Below are 16,459 nucleotides of genomic sequence, written 5' to 3' on the forward strand. Positions count from 1 at the left end.
TCATGGATACTTACATAAACTTAGCCCATCATGGATCAATAGCCCAAACAATATATATATATATATATATATATATATATATATATATATATATATATATATATATATACACATATATATATATATATATATATATATCACTGATTGACATCATCAGTACCCGTTAATTTAATTAGTCTCTTTTGATCACTAAATTAATTCCAAATTTATTCTTGATTAATACTAACTAAATAATATGATTTCTCAATTAATATATTATACTTATAATATATTAGTAAATCATAAATTACCTCTTACTCAAATATCCATCCTATCAAATTGTCCTGGTGATATGCAACCTGAAATGGACCATGCTACTCTCGGGTCAAGTACATACCAATTATAGTTATGGGCTTAGACACATAATCCAACAGTCTCCCACTTGGATAAGTCTACTACCTATAACTGCAAGTACGACTTTAAACACCGACTAGTAATCGTAGCTCTTAGGAGCCGCTGTCGAACTCTGACTTAGTCAGTGACGCGTCCATTAGATAAGGAGTCATATATTCCTCCGTTCTATCAGATATCATATAGACTGAGACATGGATTATAATCATTCTCTCTGTCCATCTGTTGTTTCCCGATTTCCGATTTATGAAAACTGACTAATTGAACAAATCAAATCAGTCCAGGCTTGGCCAAGCGCTTAGGGTGTCATTACTAAATCATCGAGGGGCCCATAGATATCGCTTTTATCCCTCTAAGGGTGAAAGGAATGGATAAACTTCGTCTCATATGCTTGCTATATTTACTCATCAAATCACACATAACAATGCGTTTTATAACACCACGTTACTGGTGCGTTTACGCATCATCAATGTGCAACCGATTTGTAATCTACAACTCACACATCTCTTTTTTAAGAATATAAGATATTATCGTCTCACAATCACTCGTGATAAAATCCATGAAGTGATTCAGATGAGCGTGGGTTTAATGCAATACTCGAATCTTATTCCAAGAGTATTCATGAACACTGCAGCAAACTTGTGTTATGTCTAAAACACCTAGACAGTCTACAGTCAGATTCATAATAGTCTTGCCTTAATACCTACTTCCAAAGTATGATTGACTGTGGATAGTTTGAATAATCTTATTATTCTGGAAGTCAAAACATGCAAAGTTAAACACAAGAATAATCGAATACAATATGGTCTCAGGACTTATGAATATAAATAAAAAACCTTTTATTTAATCACCATATTGATTACACATTATTCATTGTATAATGTTTCGATTAATCAACTTAATACTTGAATTAAAACAATAGTTATGCCATGCTCCAAGCATGCACACTACGTTTTCCTATGGTCCTCTCTTTGTGAAATAGATCAATGGACAACATTTCAATGATGCTCATTTTATAATTCCAAATCGTTATCTTAAATGTAAGAATACCAAATTCTTGCCATTTGCTAAAATGTGTTAGATTCTAAACTTATATGTAATGATCCTCTTGTAATGATTATGCACAAAAGTTATAGAGACTTGGCAATAGACATTACAAAGTATTCCAATGGAGAGCAATTCCATGGAAACGAAGTCTCATATTCAAAGTAAATTCCTTTGAACATCCTTCTTGCATTAAGTTTTCTAATTTTACATAGATTTTATTATTAACTTCCGCTTATGGTAACATTTCCATATTCCTATTTTGACTATCACTTCTGAACAAGAGTTACCTCTTCTTAGAGTATGTCAATATTGTCCTTCCAAAATTTACAATTTACCTTACAATGCAATTACAAATGAAAACTATGTTTCTGAACATTTCCTAAGCAATCTATCATAACTCCTAGCAGCAGCTCAAAAATCTGATCATCGAACCATGCGATCGAAATCCATCTTTTCGCGATCAGATTCAGCTTACTCTTCCTTTAAGCTTCCTTTCTTTTCTTCGATCCTACAAAAAATCAAAATGTAATTGCATTACATCATGTATTAAGAATCTCCAAATAGGAACTTAATAGAGTTAGATAGTGGACTTACCTGAAGCAGAGTCATACACTCTGACATTACCATCCTTATGATCCTTCGGGTAGATTCGGCAGCTTCGCAACCAATGCCCCTTCTCTTGGCAGTAGAAGCAAACAGATTCTTTTGGAATGGCACATGGGACAATCTCAGACTTAGTCTTTCTCTTTACCATTAGGTCAAATGGCTTGACCATGGTCGATCTCTTTCCATTGGGAAGAGAAGACTTTTATGGACTTCCAATGTTTCCATTGTTCATGTCCATGGAAGTTTGGGAGGTAGATCTTCCAATCAAATTTTCTTGACCAGTGCGCCAAATCATTTCTGATTCAGCAGTAATTAGCAAAAATAGGTAAGATCAATAAGGGTCATGTCGTTGTCTGTCATATTTTAGTCTTTAACAAACGGACTATACGACTCGGGAAGTGACTAAAGAACCAAGTCAACAGCCAACTTCCTCGACACAACTACTCCTAACATTCCCAGCCTGTCAATATGTGACTTCATCTCCAAGACAAGTGCACATACAGACCTTCCATCTTGGTGTTTGCTAGCCAATAGGGCTTGAGTGACCTTGAACTTTTCAAGTCGACGAAATTGTGGGTCAGGGGGAATTATTGGAGGAGGTGGAGGAAGTGAAGCATGATTTCCATCATCTTCATGAGGAATGTTTTTTCTAAAAGATTCGGGAAGACCATAGTTGTAAGAACAAGACATCTACAAGGGAGAATTTCAAGTAAGTTGATTTAAGTCCTTAATATAACACCCAAAATGAAATATTAAGGCTAGGCCCCAACAAAATATTTTACAATTCGGAAGAGGGATGTCGTAATCCAATTGCAAAATATTTGAAGGTAGGCAAATGACGATTTACTAATTTCCACCATGAAAAACAAAAATGAATTTAAGGTTTTACATGAATTGAAATTCCTAGATGTTTTGAGATTCATTGAACTTTTCAATGTCATGTTTAATCTCGATTATGCCCTTCAAGTTTGTGACTGGCATACCGAGGATCACAAACAAGGTGTGAATAACCATGCAAATTAGCTTGGTGCTCTCGATGTCATTTATCACCTAATCAATGTGTCGGTTAACCACACATGCTCCATTGATCTATTACAAACATCGAGCTACCCTTTGCCACCCTTGTTAGTCCAAGTTAGTGTGTCGGTTAACCACACACGCTCCACTAACGACTTGCAAGGTGCAAAGTGCAATTTCATGGGTTAGCATCAAGTTCACATTTTTCCTAAAGTAACCAAGATTGGGAATTTATAAGGGTTTAGTTACTTTATAAATCATTATACTATTAATGAGGGTTTAGTGTCCTATCCTACCCGTTCGGCTAACGACCCTCCACCAGTCAAGGAAGCGGTGGATGAGAGTGGACACCCATTAAACCACCATTTTATAGGCAGTAACCTTATACCCCCCTTATAGACCGGCTTCGTGAATGAGGCCTACTAACGGTAAGACTGACCTTTTACTTATACATATATAATATATTAAACTTTTAATTTTATATAGTATAAGGGTGAATTTTAAACTTTTAAAATACTTGGTGGTTTAATTCTATTAATAAATATACTCTTAATTTAATTAAACTTAAACCATGTTGTTATGGATTTATTAATCTTCTCCTTTAATTAAACACTTTAATTAATTTAATACAATCCATAAGAGGTAACTTGAACTATTCAAAAGACATTAAGGTTCTAAACGTAAAATACAAAATTAAAACTACTTAATTAATTTGAAGTTATGAACCCAAGAGTTGCACATTTTAATTACAAGAGTCTTAGAAATCAATGTTTTATAATTTGAGACTTTTCAAATACCAAAACTTGAGGGCAATTTTGTAACTCTTGAACACCTTTTGAGTTCCAAACTTGATGACAAGATTTGTAACTCCATAAAACTTTTGAGTTCCAAAACTTGATGGCAAGTTTTGTAACTCCTAAAAACATTTAGATCAAATTTTAAAACCAATAAAATAATCATAATTTTATCTTTTACAAATTTGACTTAATGCAACTCTTATGGTAAGATAACTTCAAATCAAATTTTACAAACAATTAGCTTATCATAAAATTTCAAGATTTGACAATTTATCTTTTAATTGGATGGAATAATTATTACCATATCAGAAAAAACTTTATGATACAAAACAGTTTAAGGTAATAATCCAAATCTAATTATGGCCAAAAAAAAAAAACCAAAAATCTGCCAACAGACTGCTGAACTCATCGAGTCGGATAATGGACTCATCGAGTTCATGGTGAACTCGTCGAGTTCATGAGTGGACTCGCCGAGTTCACCCTAGCAGAGTGCAGAATTTCATTTTTTCCAGCGTTGAACAATTAGCCATGCATCAAATATAACAGAAAACAACCCATGTCTCTGATACCACTGTTAAGTTTTGTGTACTACAACATCCTATGGTGCACATACAACCCTAAATGCTTTGGATCTAAGTTTTCTCTAGTTATACATGCAATAAAAATTTCCAAAGCATGAAGCCTACAACTAGCATACAATTTCGCATATGAATCATAAAAGTAAGTTAGAAGATTGCCTCTTGTTGTAGCTTATTGAATTTTTGCCTTTAAGAACTTATCACCCCAAGTGTGATGCCTCAAACGGTTCACGACACACGATGAACAAATGGAGAACTTGAGAGAGAGGTTACTAGGCACTAAATCGGCTATATGAACTCCAAGAACACTAGTGTCCGATTTTAGGCTATGGGATAACATATATATAGTGTAGGATTCCAAGGGTCATGGGTAAACCCTAATCCATACACTTAGGTTATGATCCATATCTCATATGGGCTAACTCTTCATGGATACTTACATAAATATAGCCCATCATGGATCAATAACCCAAACTATATATATATATATATATATATATATATATATATATATATATATATATATATATATACAAAAAATTATTTTAATTTTTTTTTATGAAAGTACGTTCTTCGGGTGTTTTTTCATCCCACCAATATTTTAATTGTCATCGTACAAGGAGTGAGATGGCAAACGGGCAACAAGATGTGCCGCTCAGCCTTTTTGAATGGTAAAGCTAATCCTTTTAAAGACTACATCAGAAGATCTAGGGGATATAACATTACTATGCATGATTCGTTGTACTCTTTTAAGAAGCTCTACCGCATCCGGTGCGAGGAAACCAAACGTATCAAATGCAAATGGTATGAACACGTGTTGATTTTCCATGCACGATTTCTCATGTTTGGTGACTTTGCCTGTAGCTGCTTTTAAAGCAGCATATCCCGCCGTGAAACCCCCAGCCCTCAGGCCCACGAGAGGGGATACCCCTGTAAGATCCACACATGCGTGTTTCCCTCCTCCCCTTCCAAAAATCAAAATGTCAGCCGGTCTGAGGGTTGACCTTCCTTCTGTCGGGTCAGTCAAGAAATTAACAGGTGCTTCTTTCTTAGCGGAAACCCCGGCACGCTTAAATATGTCAAACAAAACATCCCTAACAATATTGTGCCTGTATTTGAACCCCGGGAGTTCTTTACAGTGAACTTCATGCTCTCCAAAAGAGTCCAAACATGCCTTACGACACACAGGACATATCTCGTCAACTGGGAATATGGGAATCATGAGTCGATATTTGAGAATAGTACGATACTCCACGGGAGACATGTGTTGGCCAAGCCCATCTATAGGGATAGCCAGAAGAAAATCTTGAGCATGTGATGCATGTAAGCACTGGAAAACCGCTTTCTGTCGAGCCGTCATGTCGAGATGCACTTCCATATCTTGGACAATTTTACGAAAAAGGGCACTCGCCAGTGTATTCTGGGATTTAGGGGGGGGGGGCGGTGTCTTTAGTAGTAAAATTGTTAAGGTCAAAATCTGGAAGCTTGTTGTGAAGGGATGCCAAGGCATAGTCATAATCAGAATCCATACCATGTATACCGCTATCCCGTAAGATGTGGTCTTGCATACCATGTATACCGCTATCACTGATTTACATAATTAGTCCTCGTTAATTTAATTAGTCTCTTTTGATCACTAAATTAATTCCAAATTAATTCTTGATCAATAATAATTAAATAATATGATTTCTCAATTAATATATTATACTTATAATATATTAGTAAATCATAAATAACCTCTTAATCAAATATCCATCCTATCAAATTGTCCTGGTGATATGCAACCTGAAATGGACCATGCTACTCTCGAGTCAAGTGCATACCAATTATAGTTATGGGCTTAGACACATAATCCAACACTAATGGTGTCCAATCCTAAGAAGTTATTTAAGAAGAATTTCTCTCGTTGCAGAAATAAGTTCAAACAGGGCAATTCCAATTCAGATAAGCCACGGGATGAGAGTTACAAGAACTCTCAGAATGACGAAAAGAAAAAGGAAAAGAAGTTATTGGGTGACTCTGGTTATGACTGTAATTACTGTCATGGGAAGAAAACACTTTGCAAAGGAATGCATGTTGAGTAAGCAGAATGAAAAGAAGGAAAAGGATAAAGACGAATCGTATTACCTTCAAAATATAGAGGAACTCAGAAAGAAAAATGTATCAAATGCGAAACCAGTGTTAATAGTGCAAGAGGAAAGTGATGACGGTAGAGTCGAAGTGTGGTCTACAGACTCTGAGGATGATGAGGTAAGGAAACCTACCCATGGAGGGTGTTTTTTTGTGAACTCATAGAAGCAGGGCTATGAAGGCGAGTGCCTGATGATTCATAATGGTGTTTCGGTACAAATAGGATATGCAACTGTTGGTGGAAAGGCTTCGAAAAGCTGTTTTACTGTGAAGACAGTCTCAGAGAAAGTGAAAGAGTACGAGAAGGTGGTTGACAAGGTACATTCTATTCTCAAATCTCTTAACATTCCTACATCCCGTTATGATTCTGAATTAGACAATTTACGATATACTATTTCTAATTTTAGTGATAGTTTAAAAAGAACTTGTCTTAGTAATTCTAATCAGAATGATCAACTTAACAGAGTAACATTTAAGAGTAAAGAGAGAAGATTAAGAATAGAGGCATTGGAAGTAGAGCTCAGTAGATCACGAGATGATATTATTTACCTTAAAAGAGATAGTATTGCACTTTTGAAACAAAGGAATATTTTTTGTTTGATTGATAAACGTTTATATTTTAATATTACTCAGTTGCATTTGGATTGTGACATAGGGAAAGGTTTGCATAAAATGATTTTACCCTTACTTGAATTGAAAGAAGATGAAATCGATGTTGAATTCTATAAATGTGAATCGATTGTTTCTTCAGATGACGTTTCTAATTCTTACAGGGTTGGACTTTAGAAAATCGAGGAATATATTCGGTCCAAAGACCATAAAAACATGTTAAAAGAAATGTTAAATGAAAAAGATAAAGAAGAAATCAAATAAAGTACTATGCAGAAATATGACTTATTATGCAAGAAATTAAATTCATAAAATACTTTTGATTCCAAAAATATTTCTGAATTTGATGAAAGTGAAATGAGTTCTGTAGAGGATGAAATTGATTGTTCTACTTTTGTGCAAAATATTGATGAACCTAAGGAAAATCTAATTTCAGTAAAGTCAATTGAATTCGTTCGAATTGTTGAAAACAAAGGTTCTAAAGTTTTGAAAGAAGAAGCAATTGTTTTTCCGAAAGTCCAAACTATTCCAAATCAAGTTTTAGTAAAGAAATGACTGAATAAAAATGACACATCTAAACTAACGTCCCTGATTGCTGATGATAATGTGAATGGATGTGATGTATTCTTCTGGTCAACGCCGATAGATAATGCAGATGAAACAAAAGGTCTTTCAGAGATGACCTCTTGGAAAACAAAATGGAAATATGTTTCAGAACCATTGAATCGTGTGGACCTTTGTTACAATAAGGTAACAAGTGGCACAAAAGATGTTTCAAGTGAAACCTCTTCGGAACAGAATGAAATGCCAGTCAGAAAAGAAAAACCGAAAGCTAACATTCATAAATCAGCTGAAGAATTAATTGCAAAGAAAAGGCAGTTGAATGCTAGATATAGAAAAAGTTTTAAAAGAAAGTAAGTGTTTTGGAAGAATATGAATTCCAATCAAAGTTCTGTCAACTTAGCACAATCTTCTAATCAAAACAAAGATTCGTCCCAAATTCTGAAATCAAAATCAAAGTGTTCTCCAAAACAATCGATTTCAAAACCACAGTTTTCAAAACCTCTCACCAAAACAAAAGTTTTTAAGGTTGAAAACAAAATTGCTTCAGAACCAGAGATTACTCTCAAAGCATACGAAGCAAATTTGAAAAGGGAGGAAAAAGACTTTTCAAAAAGAATGGCATCAAAAATCAAGGAATATATTCAACGAAATCTAATATTGTTGAAATTAATCTTTGTGACAACATAGTTGAAGTTTTTAAAATACAAAAAGGGATGAGCTGTGCGTTGAAAAGAAAATCCTTTTGGGTTAACAAAACAAAAAAATTTCCTGTTCAAAAGAAATCCTCACAAGGACCCAAATTGGTTTGGGTTCCTAAAACTCTCTAAATTTTTTCAGGTTATGCGTGACGAACAATATCATTCTGAATGGTACATCGATAGCGGCTGTTCTCGTCACATGAATGGAAGGAAAGAAGAGCTAAGAGAGTTTCGGACCTTAAAGGATGGCTGAAGAGTGAAGTTTGGAAACAATGCGACTTGAGAAATAAAAGGCTATGGAATGATAACAAATGGAGAATTCTCAATTCGGAAGGTAGCATATGTTGAAGGATTGCAACACAATCTGATAAGTGTTTCGCAAATGGTTGTAGGTACAGGTATAAAGGTATCTTTTGATGAAGAATGTTCAGAAATCATAAAGAAGAAATCTAAAGCTATTCCTCTGAAGTCAAAAAAGAAGGGAGAGATGTATCCTATGAATTTGAATCCAATAAAAGGGAAACCATATATTTGCTGGCTTACGAAAGGATATTCGGATGATAGTTGGCTATGGAACAGAAGGTTTTCCCATCTAAACTTCAAGGATATTAACAAGCTTGTTATTGGTGATCTTGTCCGCGGTCTGCCTCTTCTGAAATTCGAAAAGGAACACTTGTGTGTTGCCTGTGAGCTCGGAAAACAAAGCAGGAAGAGTCACTCATCTATCATAAATACCAAAATCATTGAGCCACTAGAACTATTGCATATTGATCTTTGTGGTCCATCAGCAATCGAAAGTATTGGTGGTAAAAAATATATTTTGGTTATTGTTGATGATTTTTATAGATTTACATGGGTGTTCTTTCTTAGATAGAAATTTGATGCAACTCAGAATCTGATAGATTTCATCAAGCAAATTGAGCTTCAATTACGAAAGCCTATTCAGAAAATTCGTAGTGATAATGGTTCGGAATTCAAAAATCATGCATTTGAAGAATTCTCAACTGGAAAAGGGATTGCTCACAACTTCTCTTCTTCTTACACTCCACAGAAGAACGGTGTAGTTGAAAGACAAAATCGGTCTCTCTGTGAAGCTGCAAGAACAATGATTTCATTTACAAATCTTCATTTATACTTCTGGGCTGATGTTGTTGTAACCGCTTGTTTTACTCAGAACTGTTCTTACATCAACAAAAGATTTCTGATTACTCCATATGAAATTCTTAACAATCAGAAACCTAGCGTTAAATTTTTTCAAGTGTTTGGATCTAGGTGATTTCTATTCAATTCCAAAGGAAATCGGAACAAATTTGATGAAAAAGCCGATGAAGGAATCTTTCTGGGATATTCACTAACTTCAAAGGCCTATTAGGTTCAAAACAAAAGATCAAAGAAAATTGAAGAAAGTTACTATGTAACCTTTGACGACAACTACATGAAGAAATATCAAAAAGAAGATTGTCAATCTGTGGAAATCTTTTCGTCAACAAAATCTACGACGATTCCTCTTATGAGTTTATATAAGGATTTTCTAAATTTGTTTAATGAACCTGAAAAGGATATTTCCTTAGAATCGAAGGCCAAGGATAATCAAGAAGATGAATTGAGAAAGATTATTAATAAGGCTGTTGAAGACAACGAGAATCCTCCTAAGCAACCAATTCCGAATGAACCTCAGCCAGAACCTTCTAATGCTTCCGTCCAGGAGGAGAGTTCTGCTCCAAACATCAATACTTATGATCCACTCCAGGGGAGAGATCAATTCTGAACGACGGGTCACATGCAAACTTCCAGGGGGAGAATGAAAACAATGAAGCGGATGTACAATCAAAATTTGAAGAATTTTATGCTGAAATTGATCCTACCTACGATCAGAACTATCCTCCAATGATTAAATGGACCTAACATCATCCACAATCTCAAGTGATCGGAGACTCATCTTCAGGATTTCTTACACGTGCTCAACAAAAAGTGAAACAAACTGCATTGTTTTCTAAATTGGAATTTTGCATGTTTAATTCTTTCATTTCTAAAATTGAGCCTAAAACTGTTAAAATTGCTCTTGATCATGCAGATTGGGTTCAAGAAATGCTGGATGAACTCAATGAATTAGAGAGATATAAAGTACGGAGATTGGTTCCCACTTTGAATGATGCATCTGTAGTTGGAATGAAATGGGTGTTCCGGAATAAGTTGGATAAAGAAGGAAACGTAATTCGCAACAAGGCAATGTTGGTAGTTAAAGGTTACTATCAAGAAGAAGGAATCGACTACAAAGAGACGTTCGCACCGGTGGCTAGACTGGAATCAGTTCGTATTTTTCTTGCCTATGTTGCTCACAAAAATTTTGATGTCTATCAAATGGATGTGAAGTGTGCATTTCTGAATGGAGAGCTTGAAGAAACTGTCTATGTTGAACAACCTCCAGGCTTTGTAAACGAAAGATTTTTGAACCATTCCTATGTTCTAGATAAAGCGGTATATGGTCTTAAACAAGCTCCGAGGGCATGGTATGAAACTCTGACTCGTTTCCTTAAGCAATCTAAATTTAAACAAGGTATTGTTGATCCTACCTTCTTCCGAAAGAAGGAAGGTAACCATCTAATGACTGTTCAGATTTACGTTGATGACATTATTTTTGGATCTACTAATCCCAGCTTAACAGTTGAATTCCGAAAACTAATGGAAACTAAATTTGAAATGAGGTCTATGGGTAAAATTAACTTTTTCCTTGGCTTAAATATAAGACAGAGTTCAGAAGGTATATTCATCAATCAAGAAGCCTTCACTGAGACTTTATTGGCGAAATTCAGAATGGTGGGTGACTCTAAAGTCAAAGTTCCAACGGCGTTCGAAACGAAACTCACTCCTTCTCTTGATAAACCAGCAGCTGATATCACCTTATATCGACAAATGATTCGGTCTCTATTGTATTTAACTTCCATTCGTCCTGAGATTATGTTTGTTGTGTGTTACTGTGCTCGATTTCAAGCCAATCCTAAAGAACCTCATATGTTGGCAATTAAGAATATCTTTCGGTATTTGAAGCGGACTACTTCTCTTGGTCTATGGTATCCATTGAATTCGGGATTCTTTGTGCAAGCATACTCCGATGCTGACCTAAGTGGATGTGGCCTTGATCGGAAAAGCACTTCTAAGGGATGTCAGTTTCTGGATGGCAAGCTTGTTAGTTGCAATCTAAGAAGCAGACTTGTGTATCCTTATCGACTGCTGAAACTGAATACAATGCAACAGTATCTTGTACATCCCAAGTAGTGTGGATTTAGAGCCAGCTTAGAGATTATGGAATTAACATGAAGAGAATACGTATGTATTGTGATTCCGAAAGTGATATAAGAATTTGCCACAATCCAGTGCAACACTCCAAGACAAAGCATATAGCACTGAGATATCACTTCGTAAAGGATCATGTCGAGGATGGGAATGTCGAAGTTCATTTTGTTAGATCCTCAGATCTGTTGGTTTATATCTTCACAAAGGCCCTACCTGAAGCATCCTTCAATCGGATTTTACAAGGGTTAGGAATGATAGAAGTTGACTCAGTTCCAAAACCAACTTCATAATAACCGGAGTCAATTTTCATGCTCCTAATGGTTCCGAGCTTCGGAATATTTCGGAATTCACTGCTCACATTCTGAATGGTTCCGAGTTTCGGAATGTTTCAGAACTCGCTGTTCACATTCCGATTGGTTCCGAGCTTCGGAATGCTTCAGAAGCTACTGTTCATCCTCGTTTCGGAACGTCGTATATCCTTTGTAAATTAAATCTCTTCCGACTGATTCTGATCTTCGAAATGGTTCGGAAGTTACTGTTCATTTAAGTTTCTAAATTCTTCTGTCTAAGGGTCTGTTTGATTTGAACTTACCGGGTCCGGTCAGTGCTGACTGCTGACCCGGTCAGCAGTCAGATGTTTGTTAATGACATATATTAGCTGATTCGGTCAGCCCATTCCAACCCATTCTACTTACTCGGTCCGTCAAAAAATACCTCCTGACTACATCAGAAGACGCCTCCATCGATTTTTTTGCCCTTTCTCGCCTCAGCCTCCTTCGCCAAAATTGTACACAAAAAGCGATCCCCAACAGCTCATCGCCTCCATCGCACATCGACTACACCCCCTGCGCCATCTTCTCCGGCGAAGACCACACAGCGCCGGCGGCAAGCACACAGCGCCAGTGAGGAAACTGCAGGTATGTTTCTGTGTTTTTTTTTCTGTTTTGCTTTTTCTTCCTGAAATCACAAAACCATTGATGTTTGTTGTCAAATTACTGATTTCATGCTGAAATCAAAGTTTGAAATTACTTATTTCATTATTCGTGGATTCAATTAGATTGAAGGGTTAGCATAAAAATCAATTGACATGAACTCACAAAACCCTTCATAATGTTTTTGAGATGAACTAATGTTTGAATATGTTTGTACATTCTTGTGTGAAATCAGAAATTAAAGATTGTTATATGCTTATGAGATCAAAATTTATTTTGTATGATGAAATCACATTTATGTGTTTTTGTTTATAAAAGAGTGTTTTATGTTGTTGAAAATATGATGAAATCACATTTATGTGTTTTTGTTTATAAAATATTGTTAAAGATTGTTGTATGCTTATAAAATCAATTCATAATGTGTTTTTGTTTATAAAAGATTGTTATATGCTTATGAGATCAAAATTTATTTTGTATGAGGAAATCACATTTATGTGTTTTTGTTTATAAAAGATTGTTTTATGTTGTTGAAAATATGATGAAATCACATTTTTGCTTGATTTATTTGTAAACATGTGTTATGTGGATGATTTATTTGTAAATGTGTGTTATGTGAATGATTTAGCTACTTTTTTTTCCTTTTTTACAATAGACATGACGGATAAAAGAACTAGGGTTAGTTGGAAGTCAGAATTGGTGGACAAAACTTTTTTGGAAGCGTGTATACAAGAATTAACAAGTAATGGCCGGGAGCGTAGTGGCCTAAAAGCAAGCTCATGGGCTGTGGTCGCGGAGAAATTGAAAACAGATCATAATTTTGTTGTCGACAAAAGACAAATGAAAAACCGATACGACTATTTAAAAGCAAAGTATGTAGTGTGGTTAAAACTTAAAAACAAAACAGGAAATATTTACAATCCCATAACAAATTCTTTTAACATGAATAATGAAGAATGGGAAGCGGAAGCGAAGGTATATATATACATATTTTTTAAATTAGATTATTTTTTTTACTACTTTAACAATATTTATTAAATTTTCAAACAGCTGAACAAGTATGTAGATAAGCTGAGAAATGCACCCCTCCCTTGCCCTAATCTTTGTACCCAACTATTTGATGGGGCGACCTCGACCGGTGTTCACAGTTGGGGGCCATCTTCGACACTACCTCATCCCAATGAAACCTTCAGTACACATGATTTTGAGGATACAGAGATGGAAGAGCCAACACCTCATCCAGATACCCCAAGTTCAACAGTACCTCAACCTACTAGTGAGGAATCATCTGGGCGGACAAAAAACAAGGGGGGCAAACGAAATGGTCCTAAAGAAACCACGCTTGATGATAAGTTGAAAGAAGTTGGAAAGGAAATTATCAAGGCTGCACAAGCATTCACGGAAGCAAATAATCTTCACAAGGAGATGGATGCTTGTATGGCGAAGTTGACAAGCTTGGAGTGGGGAGAATATGATCTGAAATACACCACTGCTCTTATGTTATTTGCTGAAAGTGTTGGCAATAGGAAAATTTGGTTGCGCCTTAACTTGTCAACTTGTGAGTCGTGGGTAACAAATGCGGGAAGAAAATTTGGATTAGTTGGTTTACTTTAGTATGTTATGGTTTATTGTTTGACTTTAGTATGTTATGGTTTATTGTTTGACATTAGTATGTTATGGTTCATTGTTTGACATTAGTATGTTATGGTTCATTGTTTGACATTAGTATGTTATGGTTTAGTTATGTTATGGATTGTTTTCTTAGGTGCATTTATGTTATATGAATTTATATGTTATGGAATGTTATGCTTTTAGTATTTACATGTTACGGTTTGTTATGTTATGGATTATTATGTTATTGATTGTTATGTTATTGATTTAAATGTAATTTGTATTTGACATCTAACAGGACACATGGATAAAGAAGGTGACTTTTTATATTTCCTTATATTCTCGTGGTATTGGTTGATGTTGGTCCGACAAAGGAAAAGAATAATTAAAAGAATAAGAGCTAGCGAACAGGTAGCAAAGGGGTATGTGTATACGCAAGATTTGATACACGGATGTCCTATACAATGTTACGATATGATTCGTCTTTCATAAGATGCATTTGTACTATTATGCAATCACTTTACATAGAGAAATTGGTTGCAATGTAGTAGGACGATAAGCGTTGAAGAGAAGATGGCTATGTTTTTACATGTTATAGGACATAATGAACGTTTTCGAGCTGTTAAAGAAAGATTTCATCACTCCACACAAATGATTCATCAATGTTTGCATTAGGTCTTACGTGCAATGATGTGTTTTGCAAAAGAAATTATAGTACCAACCTCGTCTACTCCAACAAGAAATACCTCAAAACGACATAGACGGCTAATGCACATATTTCCCGGAGCAATAGGTGCACTAGATGGAACACTTATACATGCAGTTGTGCCCGTTGATCAACAAACTCGTTATAGGGGAAGAGGAAAAGGTGAATGTTATCAAAATGTAATTGGAATTTGTAATTTTGATATGATATTCACCTGGGCATAGCACATGATTCTAAAGTTTTGAAAGAAGTTGCATTTAACCCGACTTCCGGATTTCCATTCCCTCTACCAGGTTTGTATCTTTACTATACGTTTTATTATCTATATTATTTATATGATAAATTTGTCAATCATCTACAGATAAATATTACCTTTGTGATGCTGCATACACCAACACCCGTGGATTTATGGCTCCCTACCGCGATACTAGGTATTGGTTAGCAGATTTTCGAAGAAACAGAGCTTTAACTAAGGAAGAAAGATTCAATCATGCTCATGCACAACTTAGAAATATCATTGAACGTGCTTATGGTGTATTGAAGGCGAGATTTCCAATTTTAAAACGAATGGCTCCTTATCCTTTTCCAGTGCAAAGAGATATAGTCATTGCTTGTGTTGCGATCCATAATTTTATAAGGAAATACGATATTCAAGATGACTTATTTACGAACTTTGAACAAAACACTATGGTTACTCCTAATGTGGGTGGTGGAGGAAGTAAGGGCCAAAACATAGAAGGCGTAGAATGGGGTTCAGAAGCCGTTGACTATATGACTACTTTGCGTGACCAGATTGCTAATCAGTTACTTTCAAATGGTTCACGTTAAATGATATACTTTTTTATTATGTATGACAATTTGTATTTGGAATTTGTATTACACTTTGTTTTTGGATTTTAATTGATGTATGTTTAATTTGGATTTTATATGATAATTTGTGTTTTTATAATTATTTTATGCAGCACAAGAGACAGCACAAGGGTAATATGGTCATTTTTTTCATTCAGCATAATCATTCAGATAAATTATCAAACGAGCATAAACTCAGTCAGATATGAACTCAGTCAGCTTTTCTAACCCAGTCAGCTTCTAAACCAATCAGCTCTAACCCAATCAGCAACTATCAAACGACCCCTAAGTTATTTTTCTTAACTTCTGTTTTTCTTTAAAAATAAAAAATCTCAAAAATATTTTTCTTTTATTTATGTTTTTCATTTTTTTTTCAGAACATCAAAAATATCAAAAATATTGTTATTTTATTTCTATTTCTTTAGAAAATTCAAAATTTCAAAATACTTCATTTGTTTTTGCATTTTCTTTTCAAAAATCAAAAACACCAAAAACATTTTATTTTCAAGAAATTAACATTATTTTCTCGGGTTAATTTTCTCCATTACCTAAATTTAGAACGAAGGGGAAGGTATGATTCTGAAACTGTATACTAGCTACGCATCCCTAGAAGCATGTTGCTGTATGTTGTCCC

At 35.0% G+C, this 16,459-nt stretch overlaps 1 protein-coding gene across 1 annotated transcript; it reads left to right on the forward strand.

The window, feature by feature from the left end:
* Positions 1–13,316: 13,316 nt before the first annotated feature.
* LOC145163331 (uncharacterized) lies at positions 13,317–15,804 on the forward strand. The gene is made up of 6 exons (XM_079082171.1): positions 13,317–13,634; positions 13,710–14,178; positions 14,569–14,681; positions 14,799–14,934; positions 15,201–15,269; positions 15,338–15,804. The coding sequence occupies exons 1-6, from the start codon at positions 13,317–13,319 to the stop codon at positions 15,802–15,804; spliced, it is 1,572 nt and encodes a 523-aa protein (XP_078938297.1).
* Positions 15,805–16,459: the final 655 nt, after the last annotated feature.

This window comes from Lactuca virosa, chromosome 3 (genome assembly GCF_052849685.1).
Source record: "Lactuca virosa cultivar CGN04683 chromosome 3, Lactuca_virosa_CGN04683_v6, whole genome shotgun sequence".
Taxonomy (NCBI): domain Eukaryota; kingdom Viridiplantae; phylum Streptophyta; class Magnoliopsida; order Asterales; family Asteraceae; genus Lactuca; species Lactuca virosa.

Excerpts from the sequence above, each read along its gene's own strand:
- LOC145163331 (XM_079082171.1), top strand. The coding sequence starts at position 13,317 with ATGACGGATAAAAGAACTAGGGTTAGTTGGAAGTCAGAATTGGTGGAC. Across the intron at positions 14,179-14,568 it reads GTTATTTGCTGAAAGTGTTG|GACACATGGATAAAGAAGGT; the intron begins GCAATAGGAAAA and ends GACATCTAACAG. Across the intron at positions 15,270-15,337 it reads ATTTCCATTCCCTCTACCAG|ATAAATATTACCTTTGTGAT; the intron begins GTTTGTATCTTT and ends AATCATCTACAG.